A 21,114-nucleotide genomic window follows, 5' to 3' on the forward strand; every position below is an offset into this window, starting at 1 on the left:
TTCTGCCTTTGAACATTATTACTTAAATTAAGTAATGTAGGCTGATTGTCCACAAATCATATACCATCGATTAACAACCTCATAGGTCTGTCATTGAAGTTTTTAGTTATTGTTCAGAATCAGTTTAAGTCTAGTTTACTAAGCTTGTCACAGTGCTTTATTGGATTGCATTTGAGATATACATTTTGGTCAAAAAGGTATCTTAAATAACAGCATAATTTGCTGCCTACCTAGTGTCAGCGATAGCCTACGCTTCTGCAATGTGGTGATTCCTAACAATTCTTCCTGTCTAGTGTTTGGAAGTGCCACCCATTTATAAACTCTCTCTTACCCCCTCAGCCGTGCCGCCCATCCCTCAACCCACAGATGATGTGGATGTGTACTTCGAGACCCCAGCAGATGATAAAGAGCACAGCCGTTTCCAGAAGGCCAAGGAGCAACTTGAGATCAGACACCGCAACCGCATGGAGAGGGTGAGTGAGATGTCACATTTACATTTTGTGAATAAACAGTAGTTGTCATATGACCTTATGTAGTTGTTTTCATGTAGCTAGTGAGATCCCAGCCATTATTTGTGGCCCCAAGTGATTTGAATATGTTGCTCTCACCAGGTGAGGAAGGAGTGGGAGGAGGCTGAGAGCCAGGCCAGGAACCTGCCCAAAGCTGAGAGACAAACACTGATTCAGGTAAACCTCCGCTTCCGTGCTAGAGGAACATCTCCTACGAGATGTGACTATTTATTTATGGGGTCTTCATTGTTCTATCTGCAGCACTTCCAGGCTATGGTGGAGTCCTTGGAGGAGGAGGCAGCCAGTGAGAAACAGCAGCTGGTGGAGACTCATCTTGCCCGGGTGGAGGCCATGCTAAACGATCGTCGCCGTCTTGCCCTGGAGAACTACCTAGCTGCTCTGCAGGCTGATCCACCAAGGGTGAGACAATACACAGTGACCTAATACACCCCGTTTGCAGCTGATTTGAACATCCTTTTTGATGGTAAATGCAGGTGTTAAATGTTTTGTAATCTGATAACTAGTATTACTTTAAAGGATTATTTCACCCAAAGATGAAAATTCTGTGATTAATTACTTACTCTTATGTCATTACAAACCCGTAAGACCTTCATTCATCTTCAAAACACAAGTTGAGAGATTTTTGATGAAATCCGAGTGTCAGTTGCGTTGCTGTCTATGCAGGGTCTAAAAGCTCTTGGATTTCATCAAAAATATCTTAATTTGTGTTCTGATGATGAACGAAGGTCTTACGGGTTTGGAACGACATAAGGTTCATTAATGACAGAATTTTTATTTTTGGGTGAACCAACCTTTTAAGTAGTCAAAAAAAAAAAAAAAAAAAGTGACAAATAAGTGTCCACAATCAAAATAAATATTTTAAAATCTACTTTTAAACATGTGCTTTTAGAAATGTGCTTATGTTGATTTCATGTAGCTTTGAAAAACAGTTATACATTTTTTTTATAAGATTAATTACTTTAAAAATGTCATCTGGTGTAATCATCAGTTAGATACCCTGAATACATGTGAGTGTACATGTGTGAATACAATAGATCTATACCATTTTCAAAGAAATATTTAATTATATTAGAAATGTCATGTGGTGTAACCATCAAGTGTTTTTTTTTTTTAAATATCCTTATAATCAGTGTTGGGGGTAACGCTTTACAAGTAAAGTGAGTTATGTAATACTTTTTTCAAGCAACTAGTAAAGGAGTGCATTACTTTTCTGAAAATATCTGTTACTTTTTCAAATAAGTAACAGCAGTTACTTTTTTCCCCGTTTATTGAATGTTACTGTATTCTAGACTAAATGTGAACAAGCATTAATTCATCTCACTCACAAAAAACAGATTGAGTATTCCTCAAAATGAATAAAAACTGTGAAATGCAAACTCAGAATATGACACAACCCTGAAATAATTAAATGTTAAATAAAACAAATATCCTTTATGTATTAATCCCATTTTTGACCAGTGTCTTTGCTGCTGACCTTCGATGATGCAGTTCAACCATACTAATAAGCAAAAATTACTTTAGATGTTTTTTATAGCTGAAGAGTGATCTCCTGCATAATTCTTTTCTTTCAGCCTGAGGTGAATTCATTTCACTTTTGGTGATTCATTACTTTAGAATTGTTTTATATTAAAAACAAAGCAGCAAGCCCTGCCCAGATTTAAAAAGTAATGCAAAAGTAATGTAACGCATTACTTTCCATAAAAAGTAACTAAGTTATGTAATTAATTAGTTTTTCAGGGAGTAATGCAATATTGTAATGCAATACTTTTAAAAGTAACTTTCCCCAACACTGCTTATAATATTTTAAGGATTTAAAATCTTTAAGGGGAGTAGGTTTTTTTTTTGTTTTTTTTTTTTTTGTTTTTTTATAGTTCATTCTTTTATTATTATTAATTTACTGTATATTTATAAGTGTCATAGCATTTTTGAGAATGTACACAAAATGACATTTTACAACCTGAAATAACTTTGCCTTGTCATAAAGAGGTCAAATGATCTGTTGACAGGCTTGTTGATCTCGACAAGGTCAGCTGATATCCTGTTTTTTGTTTTTTTTTGTTTTTTGTTTCTCCATGTTGGATGCACCACATGACTTTGATTTAGCAGACAGTTCTTCAAATACTAAGCAGTGAAGCAATTTTGTCCCTTTTTTTTTTTTTTTTTTTTTTTTTTGTCTTTTTGTTTTTTAAAAAAATGATGCTAAATTATTCTTCTATAATAAATAGATTCTACTGAATTCTTCCAAAATTTGGTTGTTTTAAAGAGGCTTTTTTTCTTCACCATGATGTCAGGACAGTTGTCACACTGTCATTTTAACTGACTTTCTCATCACAGAAGAGGTGTATTTGAGTGACCGAATGCATAAATTTCATATTAATATATTATTAAATGGATTTGTCATGTCGTTGACCTACTAATGTCAAAAGCAGACCACAGGAGATCCATTTAATACCTGCATTAATACTGGGTGTGGATGGTTTTGTGTCTCTGACCACATGTGATCAGATCACTTAAGCTGCATGTAAATGCCAGCCTATTGTTTACTTAGAGTGAGTTCTGGCATTGGCAGATCCCAGTATGTAAATAAGCATGGATCATGTGCGGTCATGTGAGAAATGCATGCTCTGTGAGCAAGTTAAAAAGTTTGAGTTATAAGTGCTTTCTTAAAGAATTGTTCTCATCTCATATAATGACTAGATTACACTTCTCATACTTGAGTCTCTCATGAGCGATGGTTGTCTTTTCTCTCTGCTTTGTGAATTAATGGTGGCGGATTACCTGTCCTCTATTACCCTGCTGAAAGCTCATAACAGGGAGACCGGCTTCAGTTACTTAAGATATTAATTTGAATTGTGCACCTATGTAATGTTTAATCCTCTGAAATGACTTGCATGAAGAGAGCCAGAGCCGGACTCACACAAGCAGGCGCATTTTCAGCATCTCTGCTAATCCTCTTGTTATTTCTCTGTCCTGCGGATCTTGCGGCTCTTTGATCCTAGCGCTGATTCACGGATCAGGCAGCTTATAAGGAGACGTCCACCTGACTCACCCTGCCTTTTATTCCCTGTCCTTTGTGGTCAATTTATCTTCTCTTTCTGTCTCCGCAGCCCCATCGTATCCTGCAGGCTCTGAAGAGGTACGTGCGTGCCGAGAATAAGGATCGTCAGCACACCATCCGCCACTACCAGCACGTCCTGGCCGTGGACCCCGAGAAGGCTGCCCAGATGAAGTCCCAAGTCAGTGTCGCCCAATCCGCCTCCCTTTATTGCCAAACCCCATGTTTTCTTTGGTCTTTTCTCAGCTTTCATAGAAACTTCGCCAATGTGTAACTCTTTTACTGGCCCTTTGGCCCAAGCTTAATATTCAGGGAACATAAATAACCCATTTGTTGATTTCTCAAAAAAGGGGTGTTTGACTTAAAAAGTGGTGTTTGAATACAGTTATTGTTGCCTTCTAATTAATAACTAACTAGTGGTACAAAAATGGCACACTTCTCCTTTAATCGTTGCAAATAGATTTTTGATAGGATTGTCCAGGAGAGCCTTGAGCGAGTTACCATGACTGGATTCTCTTGTTCGAACATTATATGAGAGATTAGCACCGCACTACTCTTGTGTAACATCACGCGTAGTAATTTGATTGGATGTAACTTGCGAGTCTGAGCCAATGGAGTGGCTCTATAATTTGCATTCCAGACTGGCCGCAGTAAGCACCGATGTTTGTCATGGGAGACGGGACGTGGCACAGACCCAGAGGTGTGCACAGAACTGAGAATCATGGGAAATGCAATCCACATTCACAACAGTTTACATGTTGGGTGTTTATTTACTGGCTGATAGCAGTTCCTGTTTACATCGGATTTAATTGGGGTCAAACTTCCTGGTGTCTAGATCTTAAGAATAAAGTTAAGAATATTTTATATTCTAAAAAACATTTAATGCTTATATTTTTGGAATGTTTTTTAAAAGGAAGTTCTAAAAAATCATAAAAATAATGTCAGTTAAGTTAGTATAACCTCCGGCTTAACCCTTAAAGGGCTGCACTTTTCTTTATTTTTTCAGACCCATTCTAGCAGTCAAGTGCTATACATCACTGTAAACATGAAAACTTAAAGTTTCAGTCTAGCTAATTTAAAGTCCCAATTTTCCTTTTGTCTTCTGTAAGAATTAATTTTAAGAAAATCACAAGCAACAATTGGAGTTTTTTTTTTTTTTTTTTTTTTACTGTGTACTCAAACAGAAACTTCTGAAGTTTGGATTTTCTTTCTTTAGAAAGTTGTATTTGGGTGTTTTACACTTCCAAATAAAATGTTGTCTACATATAACATTCCCCAAGCAAATTATAGACATTTATCATTTATTACAATATTGTTATAGGCGCTTTTCAGTGAAAAATAGGTCTATTTAGTTTACTGACAAGATAAATTGAAAAAGTGTTACATAATAACAAAACAGTAAAAAAAAAATGAATAAAAAAGGTGAGTTTCCAGAGAAATTTAATTTTCAATCAGAGTATGAGCAACAAACGCAACACAGTGCAGCTTGTACTGAAAACAATTGCACAAATGGACTAGAGCAACAAATATACAAACACTGCAAATGATTCACATACACACAAAATGAGAGAAAAAATATACAGAGTGCAACAGAAAAAATAGTGCAAATGATCTTCCTAAACTATAGAAGAATAATTTACATAATATAACAGCCAAATGGATCGATCCGCTGGCTGTATTCCGCATCAGAATAGGTTTTACCAGGACAGCGCATAGCCATGTGAAAACATACATTCCATACGTTTCATCCTTGTTTTTGGTTCGTGTGCTTTTTCAGAGAGGGCTGTCATGCAATTGTTATTTTTTTGTTTTTCATGCACGCATGACACACTTTCACTTTGAGTTTGTTTAAATTTCCAAAGAAACATGCTAATTGTTGGTTCAAAAGTCCATGTTTATTGGTTGAATAGATGACGGTTTGAACCAATCTGGGCACGGGGGTGGGTCTAAGCATCGAGCACAGTGAGCAAAACAAAACCCTGATCACGAATCAGAAGTACAAAACGAGGATGTAAAGAAAAACATCAGCGGATTTTGATATAAATCAAGATGAGACTGGTTTTCTTTTGCTGTAAACAAAACTTGTTTCTCACAAGACTAGCATATTCTCACTGGAGTTTACGCTACGCTATGTCCTATGCCATTTGCTGGAACGCCACTCTCGTGAACACACGTACGACAGTTAGCGGAAGCTAGAGATTATGATTTATAAAGTTTTAATATTTTTCTTACACAAATGCATTGCTTTGCCTCAAGTAGGTCTTCATTTAAAGAAGTTGTTCACTTCCAGAACAAATTTACAGATAATTTACTCACCCTATTGTCATCCAAGATGTTCATGTCTTCCTTTCTTCAGTCGTTAGGAAATTATGTTTCTTGAAGAAAACGTTTCAGGAATGTTCTCTATATAGTGGACTTCAATGGTGGCAGCGAGTTTAAACTTCCAAAATGCAGTTTAAATGCAGCTTCAAACGATCCCAGCCGAGAAAGAAGGGTCTTATCTAGCGAAACGATCGGTTATTTTCTAAAAACATTTACAATTGATATACTTTTTAACCTCAAATTCTTGTCTAGCTTTGCGACGTGTATGCGTAGTCTGTGGGTATGTCGAAAAACTCCCATCTCTTTTGCTGATATTCGTGAGTCCTGCCACTGAATCGGTTTAGCTGTTGAATTTTTTTCAAATGGCATGGCAGTTTTATCAAGATTCTGTCATTTATCAACCCCCATGTCCAGTTTGACTGACATCTGTGGAACACAAAAGGAGAAAGTTGTCCTAAATATGTCTTAACAAAGAAAATACAAAAATCCTAATGGGATTAGAGCAGAAAGGGGTTGATTTTCTATAAATAACAGTTTGAATTTACTTTTATGGAACTTTTATGGAACCTCTGTGCTTTCATTGTATGCCAAAGTGCAGTATGAATTTTATATCCTCTCTTTTTTGTGCTCCACTGGCGAAAGTACACCATACAGGTTTGGATTGACATGAGGTTGACTAAATGATGACAGAATATTCGTTTTTGGATGTACTATCCCTGTATCAACTGTCATGTCTCATGTAGGTTTTATAAAAGCACTTAGGTGCAAAAAATACACTTATGACTAGTGGGGCTGTGCTTTATATAACAGAGAAATGGCAGTCCAGTCTGTTTTGGCAAGTCCTCTCAATTGAGTAGAAGTCCAGGTATGACTGGCATACCAACATAACCATACTTATTTCCTAAAGCAACAGTGTGACAGCTAAATACAGCGTGCAGGAACTTTCTGAGGTCCAGACAGGCGCCTAGAGGGTCTACAAGGACATTTTCGAGCAATTTCCCCCTCCTTTTTCTTTAGATATATAGGCCCTTCATTGCCATCTGTTGCTGGCTTTTGAGCATTGCACATAAATGTGGTGACAACAAAGAACCAGGCGTGGTTGCTCGTACACATTCACACATTTTACAACCCACAGTCACACCGTTTGTTCTATTCACGGTTTTGCGCATTAGGATTGGCACAAAGCTTTTGTGTGTTTGAGTTATATTAATCCTTCCAGTGTTACGTGCCTTTAACGCAACCACAGACATGTTCCATCCTGCAGAATGGAGCCTTTTTATAAATATCGTCTTGCGTAAATCATCCTTTGTTTTAAAAGTGTGAGTGTGTGTCTGGGTTTCCTAGGTAATGACCCATCTGCGGGTGATTGAGGAGAGGATGAACCAGAGCCTGTCTCTGCTCTATAAGGTGCCATACGTCGCAGAGGAGATCCAGGATGAGATTGGTAAGTGTGGAGATCTGGATCAGGTTTGGAAAATGGTGGAAATGGATGTTTTTGAGCACATGCAACATAAAAGAAACAAGAGATGCTCAAAGATGTTCTTGTCAAAGTATTTACGGGGTGATTTGTAGGTTGGGCTCATCCAAGAGTTTGCTTTTGTTTCATTTAAATTTCTCGCTGCTTTAATGCTTGATATTTTTACTACTACTTCCTTTTGTCACATTATATTATTTGCATCATGAACTTGAAAAACACTGTGAGAACTAAGAGCAGGTATTTTCCTCTGTTGCTAGGTAACAACTCTGAAGGTGTCAGCTTCAATGTTTTACGCATGTTTTTGTCTGTTTGGTTTTACTACTGACCGTAAACGCACCACAGCGTCTGCTGCTGAGAATACACTGCTTCTCTCTGCCACAGATCCACCGCAAGAGATCAAGAATGTGGGATGTTTTGCTTGCAAAACTCAAGTGCAGCAGTCCAGTTTTTTAATGGTTTTGGTTCTGGAAGTATTTTTCTCATTCATTTTCTCCACTGGGAATTTAAAGGAATTTTAAGCCATGAACCAAATAAACATACTCTGAGATGAATCACAAAATTGCAATGCTTGATTTGAAGCTAAAAGAAACTGTGTATGTACATTCTTCTAAAGTTCTGCTCTCCAAGCCTGCATTTATTTGATCCAAAATACAGCAAAAGCAGTAATATTGTGAAATTTTTTTTTTTGTATTAATAAAAACAGCAAATCAGCATATTAGAATGATTTCTGAAGGATCACGTGACACTGAAGACTGGAGTAATGATGATGAAAAATTTTAAACAAGTAAAAATATTTCACATTATTACTGATTTTTGCTGTATTTTGAATCAAATAAATGCAGGCTTGGTGAGCAGAAGTGAATTCTTTAAAAAACATTAAAAATCTTACTGGTCAAAAACTTTTGACTGGTAGTGTGCAATCCCAGGAAACACTGCAAACAATGTAATCAAATCAGAAACTATAGTACAACATATGATTATTGACAATCATTAATGAGTATTACATTTTTACTGCTAAATTCTCAAGTGTAGGAAGACTCGGTTTCATTTGCAATGCTTTATGGGAATATCTGGTCACTGCTGAAACTTTTTTTTTCCCCCCATAATGGCAACAACTCTGATTGGTGGATCTCTGTGCAGAATTATGGGTAGTGTAGTTCTTAACTAGCATTTTCCATATTAAAGTTGACATAAAATGCTCAATTGTTATTATTTGTCCTTATTGTGAACAATTCATCTATGCTTGCATTTCATTTTTTTTTTTTTATTTATTTTTAATGACCCTATAGTTTTTAATTAAAATGTTATAACTCAATCTTAACTTAAACCCTGTCCATTTCTTGCAATCGACTGCAAGATTGTTCTCAGATCTGTTCCGCCCCTACGCTTTTTGGTAATCTGTTAGTTAAAGGATAGGTTACCCAAAAATGAAGATTCTGTCATTACTTGCCTTCATGTTGTTCCAAACCCGTAAGACCTCCGTTCATCTTCAGAACACACATTAAGGTATTTTTAATGAAATCCAAGAGCTTTCTGATCCTTTATAGACAGCAACACAACTGACATGTTCAATGCCATAGTAATGTCATGAGTATGCATCGAAGACTGAAATGGAAGAGAAGAAATTGTTAAAGATGTTATTTTTGTTTTCTTTGCACACAAAGTATTGTAGCATCATAATATTAGAGTTGAACCACTGATGTCACATGGACAATTTTAACCGTGTCCTTACTATATTTTTTGGCCTTGAACGTGTAAGTTGAGTTGCTGTCTGTGCAGGGTTAGGAAGCTTTCAGATTTCATCAAAAAATATCCTCACTTGTGCTTGGAACAACATGAGGGTGAGTAATTAATGACAGAATTTTCACTTTTGGGTGAACTATTTCTTTAAATAAGCAGACTGTATGAAATCACTACTGATTCGTTCCTCCTAGTTAGGTCATATTGCATTCAAACAATTCGTGAACCATACTGGAGTTCACACAAGCTGAACCTCAGACCTCACTTGATGTAGTTTGCTAGTGTGCATATGAGCTCAAAAAACAGCTTTCACAGCAGCCGACAAACTGGACTCTGATGCCAACTCTAAAGCTCATGGATAAAGCTGTACAAAGATTTTTGGTCTGTTTTATGTATTCTTTTGTCCTGCTTTGAGCTTTACGTCCCCTAAACAACTGCAGAATTTCTCTGCATTTCAGATGCCAAGATAATTACACCTTTATGAAAAGCTTGGCTTTAGTATTTAGTGCTCTCTCTCTCTCTCACACACACACAAAAGTGTAATTTGGCTTCTCTTTTTATCGCTCAGCTTGAAAACATCTCACCGCAATCAAAGTAAATTAGACTGTTCTGAAGCGTTTGTTGCGTTTGTTTCAGTCAAGCTGTTCCCAGAGACGCCCCTCTGAACTTGCATGTTTTTTTTCTTTTTATCTTTTTCGTTCATTTTATGAGAGGAGCCATGGCATTGTGTAGTATAGATGATACTAGTCTGTAGGGTTTGACAGAACTGGGTCAAGACTCCTCCATATTCCCACTAGTGTGTGAAGATGTGTAGTTTTTAAGCCAGACTGTGTGCAGAATGTTTTTGCAAGTTTAGAAAAGTAGAAAGGGTCATTTTAGCTTCACCGATGCCTGGAAGCGCCGCGGCACGGAACCTCGTAATGGATAATTGATCGCGTTTATGACTGCTTCGTGCCTCGTTTAATGGTTTTAGGAATATATCCCTTCCTCCATCTCTTCCCTCCTGTGATTTGTGCTGTTTTTAACCATGTTCCTCTCTGTATCTCCCAATTTAGATGAACTTCTGCAGGATCAAAAGGCAGATATGGACCAGTTCCTGTCCTCCATCTCTGAATCTCAGCCTGATGTTACTGTGTCCTCTGAAGAGAGCGTGGAGGTTCCTGCCTTTGAAGGAAAGCCCTTCCGCCCCTTCCAGGTCACCTCTCTGGGCTCCCCCGCTGAACCCGAGGGTAGGCTTCTTGTCTAAATTTACACAGGCTTGCAGTTGCTCACTAGTCTCTCATTATGGCACTGTTGCCAGGGCAGCTTTTGCACCAGTGTCATGTCACTGCTGCCCCCTTCCCAGTTGGAAAAAACATCTTAACCCAGCCTGATCTTAGCTGGTTTCAGTGTCAAATCCCCTTCTAAAACCTGAAAAAAGACCAGTTTAGACTGTTTTAATTAGGGTTGGACCACACATCTTTCTGCTTTAGTGTTTAAAATGAAAATAAGCTAATACATTTGGAAAATTGAATATCATAGTTCCACTTCCTATTGAATATCATATTTCCAGCACTATACTGTTACTACCATATTTAACACTGAGAGTATTCAATGAAGGTTTCATATGATTTCCTGTAGTAACTTAAGGAGGATATGCTAGCTTAGTAGGCTAAATGGTTAACTAAATTAACTATAACCTAACTTAAAACATAAAGGAAAACAAATGTTTAATTTTACCATTATTATTGTTGTTTTATATCATCTATCTAATAATTCTAATAATCTAATATTTATAATAAATACAATATGTGACTCTGGACCACAAAACCAGTCATAATTTGAGATTTATACATCATCTGAAAGTTGAATAAGTAAGCTTTCCATTGAGATATGGTTTGTTAGGATAGGACAATATTTTTTTCACAAAATACAACTTCCCAAAAAATCTAAATATTGAGAAAATTGCCTTTAAAGTTGTCGAAATGAAGTTCTTAGCAATGCATATTACTAATCAAAAATTAAGTTTTGGTATTTATGGTAGAAATGTACTAGAACAACTGTATGAAATTTTTATATATATATATATATATATATATATATATATATATATATATATATATTTTTTTTTTTTTTTTTTTATACGTAATGTACATTATTGCGATTACCCTTTCTCCCCAGCCTGGCACAAATGGCTCTATAAGTTCCGGGTTTGATGAAGGCCTGCTTTCTGAAAAACTAAATGTGTTGTGATTGGTTAGTTGTCCTAGTGCACTGTGATTGGCGAACAGCTTAGATGGTGTTTCAGTACTGCCACGCCCCCTGCCAAAGCAACAAGTTCCCTCTGCTCCATTATAGTTACGGATATATTAAGATATAGTTGACGCTACAGTAGTGTTGGGTCCTATCGTCAGCCTGTGAGATCGCCGATACATATTATTGTGCTAATTTATTAAATTATTTACATAGTTATAATGTCCGAAACAGCTCCAGCATAAGGCTAAAAGAAGCCTAATATTTTTAATACAACTTGATTTGTATTTAACATGACAACAGTTGAATAAAAACATTGTAATTGCTAATTATAATGCTTACATTTCCTTAGATATTCAAATAGCAGCTACAGAAAACGAGCATAGAACATTAACATTATCAAAAGAACATCATCTGTTGTTAGCCTAGTCTAGTCTAGTCTAGTGCAAGTTTATGCAGTTTAAAAAACACTTGTGTTATACGTGAAGCTATCTACACTGTATGATGAGTAAATCTCTTACCACAGACTGCACACGTCTGCGGTGCATTACGGCTCTGACGTGGCCACTCTAGTCAATGCTTGTGTTTATACCAGCTGCGTCGTGGTTCGTTAAAGCGTCCTAGAAGCGTCTTTCTGTGCTGCATCATTAAAGTTAGGCTAATCCCCCACCTCGTCTTTACCCACCCCCCAGCCATTAGAATTTTTTAATGATATTCTAATGAGCGTTGTGACATCAGAACACCTGGAAAACAGTGCTGTAGTCCAAACAAGCTGTTTGCTGTAGTTCTTGAAAAGGGATTTTTTTAAAAAATATATATATATATATCTCCTTTTGGAGTGGACTTTGAGATTTGTAACTTTGTAGATCTTTTTTATGCCCAAACATATACACCACACACTGACTAAAATTAAAAAATTGAAAAAGCATAATAGGTCCCCTTTAACTCATTATGACCTACAGCCCACTAGAGTGAATTTACAAAACCTGTTAGGAGCATATTTTATCCCAAAAATAAAAGTTGTTTGCTTTTTACGAAAGTATATAAAAAAATTGTTACCTAAAAATTAAAATTAAAGGTAGAACATACAAAAATATATTAATGGTCCTAAAATATAATTTTCTTAATGCAAAGTAACACTTGTTTTTCTTCATGCTGGGGTGAAATGTGCACTGTAATTTTCAGGAAAAGTAACATTTCTGTTAATGGCGTTTTTCTCTGGCTGTCTCTTGTTTAAAGTGTCTGTTTTGAGCCAGTGCTACAGGTCTGCTTATAGCTTCTCTCTCGAAGCTGTTCAGGTGAAGCTCTCTGGCGGCATGAGGCCTGTTCACATTAACATTTTCTAAATGCTGAATGATGCCCCGAAGTCCAAATACTGCACTCGGGCCATAGGTTTCTGCTTATCTAAGCTTGCCTGAATCCCCCATTGGCATCGCCTTAAACACCACGCCATTTCAAGTTCTAAAATCATAAAGCCCGAGGCTCTGGCGTCACACTGCAGCCAAGTGCTTTGAAAATCTCTCTCTTTCTGAGCCCAGTCCTGCTCATTCACTGTCCTGCCTGGGCCTGCCAAGCCTTTAAGGAAACTGCTAAACTGCAAAATTAAAATGCGATATACAAAAAGAGCAACTTAATAAACACATTAGAGCCCAGGAGGGCTTTCATTATGACAGGCCTGTCCAGAAACACATCCTGGGTCTTTCTTTTCCCCGTTCTTTGATTTGTTTTTCTTTATCATTCTGTCCCTGCGGGATTCTCCTCTCTGTCCGCAGACACAGCTTGATAAGCCTGACTACTTCTGTTTTACTCACCTGGGTTTTTTTTCTCTTTTTCTATTCCAATCTTTTCTTGTTTTGTCTTTTGCTTGTACGCTATGCCTAGGCGATCTCTCTGAACCCCCTCGTGCCTTCAAGAAAGGTGGGTCTCTGCTGCTTTTCTCTGTTTCTCTTTTTTTCTTCAGCCTCCTAAATGTTGTGTTTGCGCTTTTTTTCTTCATTTTTCTTTTATTGCTGCATTAAGGACTGGGTATTGCATCATTTTTTTTATATTTAATTTTGATTCTATCCGATATCAATTAATTGTTAGGAAGCCTGTTTTTACATAACTATATATTTTTTGTTACCACTAAAGTGTGTTACGTGCATATTGAATATATTAAGAGCATATTTAAAATTAATTTTAAACTATTAATAAAAACTCCATACTAAATGGGGAAAAAAGTAAGAATAAATGTTTATTTGTATGTTTGTATTTTTGTACATTTAAGTAAATTACGATTTATTATTATTAAAAATAATAATTATATAGAAGATTATATATATATATACATATTACTCTGAAGTTTTACCCAGCCCTCCTTGCGTACGTCTTAACTCATCTCCCCATCTATTTTTACTGTATTTCCACCCCATGCTTTTGCTCTGTCTGTCCCTTCAGCCCTGTTAGCCATCTTGTTTTTAATTTCCTCTCTCAGTCACTCCCTCCGATGGAGAGTCCAAACATCCCATCCCTCAATGTCTGGCCGGAAGAGCTTTGCCTAATGAAAAGTCCAGGCAGCTTGTTAAGCTAATTAGCCATTTGGATCGGAGAACGAGTCCAATGTAAATGTGCTGTGTGGTGCTAAAGCAGTTACGGCTGCCTCGCTACCTGCTTGTGTCAGGAAGACAAATAACCTGATTCAGACCCAGCTCTCTGTCGACACATCCTTAGGACTCATTTGCTACTTATTGGGCCTTCTCTCGTCACTCTCCAGTTATCCTGTGCTTTTCGTGATAGGAGCTCATTAATTTAGTAGTTCTGTTGCAGGACTCTTGTTTTAGCTGACACGCGGCCAACTTTTACTCCCAGATTGTGCTATTGGAACATAGCCTGTTTACAGATTAACGTTGTGGTCCCACCCCTTATGAATGCACCTATAAGCTTACTTTTAGATAATTAGTGTAAATCACTATTACAATTTTTTGTGCTTATGGTTAGGAATTTGAACTTCATAGTGTAGATTATATAGTATCATTTATACTACAGACTAGAATGATACCTCAAATCATGTGGCTTGTTAAAATAAAAAAAAAAAGACCTCATTAAATATACATAACTTGCATTAAAATGACTGATACAGTGTCAGTGTCTTTTTTCTCAGAATTGCCATTTTATATCTCTCAGTAGTGATGTTTTTTAAAATTCTGACTTTATAACACAATTGTGAGTTAAGTCAGAATCAGGGTTGCCAGGTTTTCACAACAAAACCAGTCCAATTGCTGCTCAACTAGCCCAAAAGTAGCCCAATCGCATTTCAAGGGGAATCCCCCCCGAGGAAAAATCGCATTCTGGGGGTAAAATACACATTTTTGACGGGATTCTCCTGGTAAAACTTGCATTTCAAGGGCTAAATATTACATTATTGGGGTCGCTTCAACCAGCGGACATCAAAAATAACCTGCGGCAACAGTGCTAAAATAGCCCATTTCCACGGGAAAACCGCAGACTTGGCAACACTGGTTAGAATTGAGATATAAACTTGCAATTCTGACAACATATCAGTCTTTTTTTTTTTTTTTCCTTCCTCAAAAAAAAAAAAGTCAGAATTGTGAGAGATGAACTCTCAATTCTGACTTTTTTTTTCTCAAAACTGCAAGTTTATATCTCTCAATAGTGACACTTTTTTTTCTTTTTCTTTTTTTTTTTTTTTCTCGCAATTCTGATTTAAAACACACAATTGTGAGTTAAGTCAGAATCAGGGTTGTCAGGTTTTCACAACAAAACCCGGCCAATTGCTACTAACAAAACTAGCCCAGTTGTGTTTTGAGAAGAAAAATCACATTCCGGGGGGGTAAAATACATGTTTTGGGCAGGATTTCCATGGAAAAATTTGCACTCCAGGGGCTAAATATTACGTTATTGGGGTCTCTTCAACCCACGGACATTAAAAATAACCTGCGGCAACAGTGTTTTAGCATTTCCATGGAAAAACTGCAGACTTGGCAACACTGGTTAGAATTGAGAACATATCAGTCCTTTTTTTTTTTTTTTTTTTTTTTTTCTTTATTTTTTCTCCCCTTTCTCTCAGAATTGCAAGTTTGTATCTTTCAATTGTGACTTTTGCAATTCTGACTTTATAACACACAATTACGAGTTAAGTCAGATTTGAGAGATAAACTTGCAATTCTGAGAACATATCAGAGACTTTTTTTTTTTTTCTCTCAGAATTGTTCATCTCGCAAACGTGACTATTAATTCTGATTTTATAACACAATTGCGAGTTAAGTCAGAATTGAACATTTGACAGAAACAGGCTTCCTTAGTTGTCTTATGTAAATGCTTAAATTTATTAATCAATCAGACTGCTATTATCAATCAAATGTAATCAACAAAATCCGTCTTTTAAACTGTAAAAGTTGGAACAGAAGCTGCATCTGATATAATTATTTACAAAGGCTGTTGATTCTCCTGAAAATTGGCAAATGTATTCAACTGCATGTAAACAATTGAGACTAATCTAAATGCCTCTGGCCATTGCATTGATGCGCTCAACGGAAGCGTGTTTAACACTTCTCATTTATATGTACATGTCACTTTAATTGCAGCTGCTGTAATAGGTTTAGTTTAATGGTGCGGGAGCATTTTTGCCCAAAGCCCCTGTTAATTTTCACCCCTGGACTCTTATACAACAAACAGACTTGAGTTTGGGCTCGTTTGGCTTTAACTAGTTAGTAACCACTTCCCAAAGCCTCAGGAACTACACTCTTAAAAATAAAGGTTCTTTATTGACATCAGTGGTTCTGTGAAGAACCTTGAACATCCATGGAACCTTTCAAATTCAGAAAAGGTTCTTTAGATTTTTAAAATGTTCTTCAAAATGGTTCCTTTAGGAACTGTTCACTGAAAGGTTCTTTGGGGAACCAAAAATGCTGAACACCCTTTTGGAACCTTTATTTTTAAATGTACCTAGAAATCCACATCAGAAACCAAATAGCGACACCCTACGACCACCCACAACACCTTAGCTTTGTGGTGGCACCAGTCACATTTTTTTCCGAAATGGTCTGAATTTGATTGGTCTTGTTTTCGTTGTCTCATCTCATGTGTAAAGTCTAATTGTCTTGGAGACACCCTTCACCTCCATGTTATGAAATGGCTAGACTGTGTGTGTGTTCTGGTGGTTAGTGGTTCAGTCGTGCACACTTAAGCTGTAAGCCCTTCTCTCCAGAGCTTGTGACTGCCACTGAACATACAGTAGTTAATCTTTTAGCATCGGTGACCTGCTGCTTTGACAGTCAAACAATGAGTGTGGGTGGAGGGTATTGTTATTCCCTGCACCAGTGAGATTTCCAATGTGGTATTATGCAAGCAGGACTCATTTTAGCCAGGTGTCTTTGGAAGTTTCTGGCATCTACATAGAATGTTTACCACTGGAAAAATGCTGTTCATGCTGTTTTTTTATTTATATAAAAAAGTCATTTGTTTCACTCATATGTATGTCACATTAAAGAAGTAAAATGGATTATGAATGCAGTTTCATGACTTTAATTGTTTAATATGTAGGGCGATTATATATTTATAGAGCTGTTACTGGAAACAAGTGCTTACAGGATGTCCCAAGACGTTAATTCTACCAGGAAGAGACCTTTTGACCACAGTACATCACACCTCTTAGTCTGAGCTGAGTGTTTACACTGAGCTTGTCTGGACTGATCCAGGAGGACTCTGGGTTCATTATGAGCTTCTATATCATACACTGAAATAAATGCGTGACTAATGAATGAGTCTGTGTTGGCGTTTCGCCCCCTGACTGACTGTGTGACCGAAAAATTAAACAAAATGGCAAGGCAGCAGGATTCGGGCCACGATTTGGATTGTGCTAGAAGCGGAGGTTATGTTGCAGATTGCAGCTACTGTCGGTCAAAGGGATGTTTGTAAGGGTTTAAGTTGCTGAAATGCAAGATTCCAGCTTGTTTTTCTGTCTCTGATTGGCTGTTCCCTTTGCAGGCTCTGGCATGAACAGTCTGGATGGTCTGATTGGAGCAGAGGAGAAAGTTATCAACAGCAAGAGCAAGATCAACGAAAATGTGGTGAGCCCACCAGCCTGCCTGCAACACCACACACGCTTTACTGATCTGTTGCGAACACTGTGCCAACTGCTGACGCCAGCTCTCATGATTGAAGTTACATAAACGAACAAAAAATAAAAAAGCAAAGGATAATAAAACCATGCTAATAATAAAATAATGGCTTCGGGATACACCTAGATTAACATTTATAAGACCACCTGCTCTGTAAACCGCATTTATATAACTATGGTCTCATAGTTATAACTGCCATGTGAATTTATTTGACTTCGCAAGGCAGCTCTAGTTTGACATTTTCTGGGGGCTTTAAACATTTTGATTTCCACATATGATGGTCAGCTCCCTTTTAAAATATGAAGAGAGCTACGGTACCAGACAAGCATAAACAGTAACATTTTTTTTTTATTATTTATTTATTTATTTATTTATTTTTTTAAAGAATTCTCTTCTACTCACCAAGCCTGCATTTTTTTCTTTGATCCAAAGTACAGCAAAAACGGTACAATTTTGAAATTTTTACTATTTCAAATAGCTGTTTTCTATTTGAATATATTTTAAAATGTAATTTATTTCTGATTTCAAAGCTGAATTTTTAGCATCATTACTCCAGTCACATGATTCATCTAAATTCATTCTAACATTCTGATTTGCTGCTCAAAAAACATTTATTAGTGTTGAAAACAGTTGAGTAGATTCCCCCTCCCCCCAAGTTTCTTTGATTAATAGAAAGTTCAGAAGAACAGCATTTGTCTGAAATGGAAATCTTTTGTTACATTATAAATGTCTTGATCATCACTTTTGATCAATTTAAAACGTCCTTGCTAAATGAAAGAATTAATTTCTATAATTTCTTTCCCAAAAAAAAAAATGGACTCCAAGCTTTTGAATGGTATAGTATATATTGTTACAAAAGTTTATTTCAGATAAATGCTGATCTTTCTTTTCATCAAAAAATCCTGAAAATATGTACTCAACTGGTTTAAATATTGATGATGATGATGATAATGATAATGATAATAATAATAATAATAATAATAATAATAATAATAATAATAAATGTTTCTTGAACAGCAAATAAGAATATTATAATGATTTCTGATGGATCATGTGACATTAAAGACTGGAGTAATGATGCTGAAAATTCAGCATTGAAATCACAGGAATAAATTATAATTTTAAATGCATTCAAATAGAAAGCTGTTATTTGAAATAGTAAAAAAAAAATTCTTACTGTTTTTGCTGTACTTTGGATCAAATAAATACAGGCTTGGTGAGCAGAAGAGACTTATTTAAAAACATATGTGTATATATATATATATATATATATATGGCTTTTATACACGTTTTTTATATATATATATATATATATATATATATATATATATATATATATATATATATATATATATATATATATATATATATATAAAACGTGTATAAAAGCCATTTATACTTTGTCAAAAGGTTATATTATTAAGAAAATATGTTGTTGGCATAATTAATTCGATTTTTATTTGTTTATAGTTTTACATAAATTTACTTTTTTCTTTTTTTTTTAAAGCCTAATTTTTACAATATTTTGTTCAAAAGCAGCTTTACAAACAGTACAACCTGCAGTGAACAGCTAAAATTGACAATTTCATACTGTTGAAAACAGTGGCTGCCAAACAAATAAAATTATTCATAATCTATTAATCTAAAAATTGTCTGTTCAGACATCTATAGCTCTGCTGAAACTAAAGCCTAAAATCTAAACTTACCAAAAACGTTAGCGCTTCTTCTGCTGCCTTGCAATCACTGCTTACTCCTTCCAGAAAAACAAATCTTGTTTATTTCAGTCTTATCTCATTCATATCCCAGCATTCATTGCATGACACGTTCACAAATTTCCCAGTCACATTCCAGTCTCCTCTAATCGCAGCTCACACACAAAAGCCTGTGTGGTTGTGAAAGGATGAGCTGAACACATGCAATGCATGTTCTCTGTGAAGAATGTGGCTCATATGTTGGGCTTGTTTTGTTTGTGCAGTATTTCTGCATGTTTGTCCTTGTGAAATCACAAAGGAGAACTATCAGAGGTTTGTGAGAATCTAAGCTACATTAAAGGGATGGGTTACCCAAAAATAAACTTTCTGTCATCATTTACTGACCCTCATGTTGTTCCAAGCCTGTGTGAGGTTTTTCTTCTGCAGAAGATGATGTTGTGTGTAATGTTGGTGACCAAACAGTTTTGGTTCCTTTTAAAAAAAAAAAAAAAAAAAAAAAAAAAAAGTACAGTGGAAATTAATAGGAACTGAAACCGTTTGGTTACCAACAAATCATCTTTGGCGTTTCAAAGAAGACAATGCTTAGAATGACATGAGTAAATAATGAAAATTTTAATTTTTGGGTGAGCTGTGCCTTTAAGCATGCTCTGATGGCACCTTTATTGAATGTTTTTTTTTTTAATACATGTTGAGGTTTTTTGTTTAATAACAAAATACCAAGATGAAAAAATGATTATCTTTCCCTGCATTAAATGCAACCAGCCATGTTTTCTAACAAGGACACAAGATCATGACTTACAGTGGATTTGCTCACAGTATTTAATACGTATCTATTGCTGTAAAACAGCACCATAACCAGCACAAGCACTGAGAAGGACAAAACTCATTAATTTTCTGAATAGTTTTCAATCTAAGCTTTTTTTCAAATTTCTTAAATATTCGCTTATGCCCTTTCTGTAAACTAACGCACACTGCACATCACGCACACACTGACTGACTCTTCAGTTCCCAAGGAAGTAACTGAGACTGCCCTGTCTGTGTTGACAGGTGATTGATGAGACTCTGGATGTTAAAGAAGTGATTTTGAATGGTGTTGATCCTCTGGTAAGTACAGCGCCCTCCTGTGCCCAATACGCGGTACTGTCAAACGCCGCAGTCTAGGAGCTATAAATGGATTGGAGGGAGATTGCAGTAGACTGCTTCTGTTCTATCTGTGAGCAAATGACAGTTTTAAATCATTGATGACATTATATTGTTTATCCACAAACTTCCACAGCACGTGTGCATGTTTCTAATGCAATCGCATGAGCATGTCCAGTGAATACTGGCCATCATTCGTCACCATTAGCTTTTCACACAAATGGAATTGAGCACTAAACATTTGTGTGTGAAAATCGCCAGTCACAGCTGTCAGTGCACATCCAGTCCATTTAGCACTTTGCGAACAGATCAATACACATTCATTCATATTAAAGCAAAGTTTTAATCTTAAAGGGATAGTCCACCCAGAAATTAAAGGCCAACGCATACTAAAAGAAATAACTATATTTTAGTGGATGGTAACCTTGTTTATTGTAAGCATGTTTATACTCATCTGAGATGTACAGTAGGTGACTTTTTATTTTTCTTGAGTAGAGCAGTAAAGAAAATTTTTACCTGCAACCATAGTCCTTGGTGATTCATAAAGTGCAAGTCAGCAGTTACTGGCTATTGAGAGTCAAAAAAGCATATAAAAAAAAAAAAGCAACTGGACTGTTTACAGGTAATGATGTTGTAAATAATGTTCAGTTTCTTGCACAGACTTACTGTTTCACTTCAAAACGCCTTAATGTGTCATTATGAGCCATAGGTATTAATTGACCCTTTGCAAAAACCCAACCTCCTTAGTTACTGTTGTTGTGTCTGACAAACAATGCCGTTCTCACAC

At 36.2% G+C, this 21,114-nt stretch overlaps 1 protein-coding gene across 5 annotated transcripts in view; it reads left to right on the forward strand.

Annotated features, from left to right (window-relative positions):
- aplp2 (amyloid beta (A4) precursor-like protein 2) overlaps nucleotides 1-21,114 on the forward strand; it is a 101,163-nt gene that overhangs the window by 74,693 nt on the left and 5,356 nt on the right. For 2 of the 5 annotated variants that reach the window (XM_051135750.1, XM_051135746.1), the window contains 9 exons: nucleotides 340-473; nucleotides 612-686; nucleotides 771-929; nucleotides 3,638-3,766; nucleotides 7,252-7,351; nucleotides 10,180-10,353; nucleotides 13,238-13,273; nucleotides 17,342-17,424; nucleotides 20,235-20,291. In XM_051135750.1, coding sequence (XP_050991707.1) covers nucleotides 340-473; nucleotides 612-686; nucleotides 771-929; nucleotides 3,638-3,766; nucleotides 7,252-7,351; nucleotides 10,180-10,353; nucleotides 13,238-13,273; nucleotides 17,342-17,424; nucleotides 20,235-20,291 — 947 coding nt within the window. The remainder of the gene's footprint in view (nucleotides 1-339; nucleotides 474-611; nucleotides 687-770; nucleotides 930-3,637; nucleotides 3,767-7,251; nucleotides 7,352-10,179; nucleotides 10,354-13,237; nucleotides 13,274-17,341; nucleotides 17,425-20,234; nucleotides 20,292-21,114) is intronic. The other 3 variants (XM_051135748.1, XM_051135747.1, XM_051135749.1) reach the window with 3 other exon arrangements.

The sequence above is a fragment of the Labeo rohita genome, chromosome 18 (genome assembly GCF_022985175.1).
Source record: "Labeo rohita strain BAU-BD-2019 chromosome 18, IGBB_LRoh.1.0, whole genome shotgun sequence".
Taxonomy (NCBI): domain Eukaryota; kingdom Metazoa; phylum Chordata; class Actinopteri; order Cypriniformes; family Cyprinidae; genus Labeo; species Labeo rohita.